Source organism: Belonocnema kinseyi, chromosome 6, assembly GCF_010883055.1.
Source record: "Belonocnema kinseyi isolate 2016_QV_RU_SX_M_011 chromosome 6, B_treatae_v1, whole genome shotgun sequence".
Classification (NCBI taxonomy): domain Eukaryota; kingdom Metazoa; phylum Arthropoda; class Insecta; order Hymenoptera; family Cynipidae; genus Belonocnema; species Belonocnema kinseyi.
This window is the reverse complement of record NC_046662.1, coordinates 111,933,306-111,936,738: the sequence shown is the minus strand read 5'-3', so window position 1 is coordinate 111,936,738 and position 3,433 is coordinate 111,933,306. Positions and strand designations below refer to the sequence as shown.

Here is a 3,433-nt window from a genome sequence, read left to right as displayed (position 1 = left end):
GTTATAAAAACACGTAAACTCAGAAGATGTGGACTTTGACTGCACCATATATCTAGTCGGGAGTGGTGCTGACTGAAAACAGATGATTTGGAGCGATTCGCGTGCCATCTGTTGGTCATCCTAAAGACTTAGAATTTCCTCTTACCATTATCAATGTCAAATTTTGACTCTAGTTCGGAACACTACTTCGTAACTCTCCTTCTTTCGGAGTCATTTTTCAGCTTCTTTTTATACTATCCTGTGCAACCAGCTCTCTCTTTCAGATCTTCTAGCTTCTACATCCGTTCCTCCCCCTGACCATTTTCATCCAAAATCCATTTAATTCTCTCTTATGTACTCTCCCCTTCCCCTTGGCCCCTGTACATCTCTGTAACACATGCAACCATGTTTCCTGCTCATACCTACATAAAAACATTCTCTTTTTCATTCATCCAATACCTGTATGCTCTTATAACCTCTCCCATTCTGAATCTCACTAGTCTATTCTATTTGCTCTCCTTTTTAATCGTTTTTCAGCTACTCTGGTTCCCCCGGCCTCTTAACCATTCTATACCAGCTGTTATACCTTGAGTCTGCGATTTTTTTCCATCTTTCCATACCTCGCCTTGCCTTCATCTCTTCCTCTGTTTGCTCCCACTCGGTACCCCTCTCATTTATGCCACATTGACGCCTCATTTAATATCTCTCCTCCTTCCATTTTGAACGCACCAAGTCACCCATCCTCTCTTTATTCTTGACCTCGCGGGCGAACGCTTGTGCAATTTTGCTTTATTCGTCACTTCTTAGTTTCTTTCGAATTTCCAGGCTCTTTTATCTTGGCTCACCACCAATTTTTCTCGTCCTACCAACCTTATTTTAAAAATCTCTCATTCAAACTTTCTATTCTCTTGTGCTCTTTCTGCGCCCAGATTTCCACACTATAGCTTAACACTGACCATACTGATACATGAAACATCCACACTCTCATCTACCAGTCATTCTTGAACCTTCTGTTTCCTATACCCCATACTTATCCCATTACTTTACTCGCGCATTTCAATCTCTTACTCACCTGCAGCTCTCTTCATCCTCTCGTTTCGAAACAAAATCCGAAGTAGCAAATCTCACCAACCAATTCTACCACCACGCCATTTATCTTCCATTGGTACTCTAATATACCCCTTTCATTTCTGAAACGCATCATCTTGGTCTTGTTCACATTTATTGTTAAACCCTTTTTTCTGACATATTATTCAAACACTCTCATCAACAAATTCATACCTCTTTTGTCATCCGCTAATAGCACTACGTCATCTGCATATGCTAGTGAATACAGATTGCCCTGTCCTCATGCTTTCCCTCCTTTCCCTTTAATCTTAAACTTCTCCTCTTAATTTGTTAGAAGAATACTAAATAGAAGTGGGCTCAAAGAACACCTTTTTCTGAGCCCCCTTCCTGTCCAGAATTCCTCGCCTTTATATCTACTCCTATCTTCACCCTTATCTTAATATCCCCAAATATTTCTTGTATGCTCTCTATTAAACCTTCGTCTACTCCTCTCTCTTCCATTGCTGCCCATAAGATCCTCCTGTTAACTTAGTCAAATGCTGTCTTAAAGTCTAAAAACAATGCGACTGGCTTACCTTTCTTTCGTCTAAGGTTCCTATTGACTAGATGGTTGAGTACGTAGACGTTATCTATGGTTTCCATACTTTTTCTAAAACCCGTTTGGTTGTGTGGTATACTTCCCTTCTCTTCCACCTGTCTTTCCAACCTCCTTCGAAGCACTTCAGTATAAAATTTATGTCCCACGGACATGAATTTTATGCCTCTATATTTCTCCACCTTTTTGCCTTCGCCTCTCTTAATAAACGGTACTACCAGCCCCTCGAAGAGCTTTGTTCACTCTTTCATTCCTATTTATTTATTCGTACCCTTTCTTCCTCCTCTTTCCGTATTTATCACTTCCCATTCCCTCTCTTCTTTTACCGTCTTATCTACCTCTTTCATATAAATTTCTTTCTCCTTCTGTTTTCTCTCCTCTATCTTTCTTGCGTGGTCCCTCTTGTTCCTGTCGAGTTCTTCTTTTTCCATTTCCCCTTTCCTCCACTTCCTTATACTCTCCTTCTTCCTCTCTTTACTTTCCCTGCTTTCATCGTCCCACCATCCTCTCCTAAGCCCCTCTTCTTTTTCTCTCGGTTTCACCTCTTCCCTTACCTTATCTATCGCTATTTTAAGTTTTTCTAGCAGTGTGTCAACTCCTTTCTCTTCCCAGCCTCCTATTTTCTCGTTTTCTATTTTTTCTCTAAATTCTCTCAGCTTTTCCTCCCCCCAAATGCCCATTTTCACTTTATTCTCTCCCTTTTCTTTCTTCTTCCCAATACGATCCGTTGAGCCGCCACATCTCATTGTCGCGATTACCGAAAATTTTTCTGAGCCTATTACGGTGCCGACTTCCATTCTAACCATCAGTGGCGGACTGGCACGGGGGCGCAGCCGGAGTTTCCCGGCTGCTCCCTCCTTGGTGGGCGCCCCCTAAGCCATGCCAAGGCGCCCTAAAAAGATTATATTGTTTAAACGAATAAATATATGTTAGATTGCAATGCAAAGAGTGAAAAGAATATCCAATCATATCCACGTTTTACACTTCTAATCCTATAAGTAATACTAGTAAAGTAAAAAGTACCCTCCAATTTCTTTTCAACCATATTATTCCTAAAAAATTCCATAATGCATGTCTTGGACCCACTCCGTCGGCTTGCGGGTTCGATTCCCGCCTCGCACTCTGGAAGAGTCTCGGCGGTCCATGCGGTGAACAGTAGCCTAGCAAGGGAGTTGTTCATCTCCGGAAAGTCGTGGAACCGGTACCTCTAAAGAAAAATGTTTCCTCTAAGTACTTAAAGCTGTTGCTCTTGGTGGTTCGGAACCCACCTTAAACTGTAGGTCCCCCTTCCACCACCAAGTAAGTGTGTAGGGGGTGTGTAAAGGAATAAAGAAGAAGGTGCAGGAAAAATGTAAACCATCAGGGGACACATTAGAAGCTTCCATTCCAATTCCACATTAAATTTTTTCCCCCCTAATATATTTATTTTTTAAATATGTTAACTTTCGATGGCGCCTATACGCACCTTGAGGAAGACCCAGATCAACTCATTTATGTAAAAATTATGACTCCATTTTCGCTTATAAATATGAAAGGGGGCAACTCATTTAATTTATTAGAAAATCTCGACTAATTATCGGCTGTCTTCAATTATTTTAGTAATGGTTAAATTTAAACTTAATTTTTATATTAAAATGACTACTTATTAGTCGAAATTTTTTCTAAAACAAGTTATTAGCTTACATTTAAAGAGTTCGAATGTAAGGACATATTTCATTATTTTAGAAATTTTAAAATATTACTATATTTTGCTTTACTTTACTATAATAACTGTTATTTTATTAAAAATTC

General features: G+C 39.8%; 1 protein-coding gene across 1 annotated transcript in view; it reads right to left on the bottom strand.

Annotated features, from left to right (window-relative positions):
* Window positions 1-2,388, bottom strand: part of LOC117175551 (myb-like protein X) — a 45,422-nt gene extending 43,034 nt beyond the window's left edge. The window contains exons 1-2 of the mRNA XM_033365259.1: window positions 1,914-2,388; window positions 1,623-1,766 (exon numbers count right to left, since the gene is read on the bottom strand). Of these exons, the coding sequence (XP_033221150.1) occupies window positions 1,623-1,766; window positions 1,914-2,388 (619 nt within the window). The remainder of the gene's footprint in view (window positions 1-1,622; window positions 1,767-1,913) is intronic.
* Window positions 2,389-3,433: the final 1,045 nt, after the last annotated feature.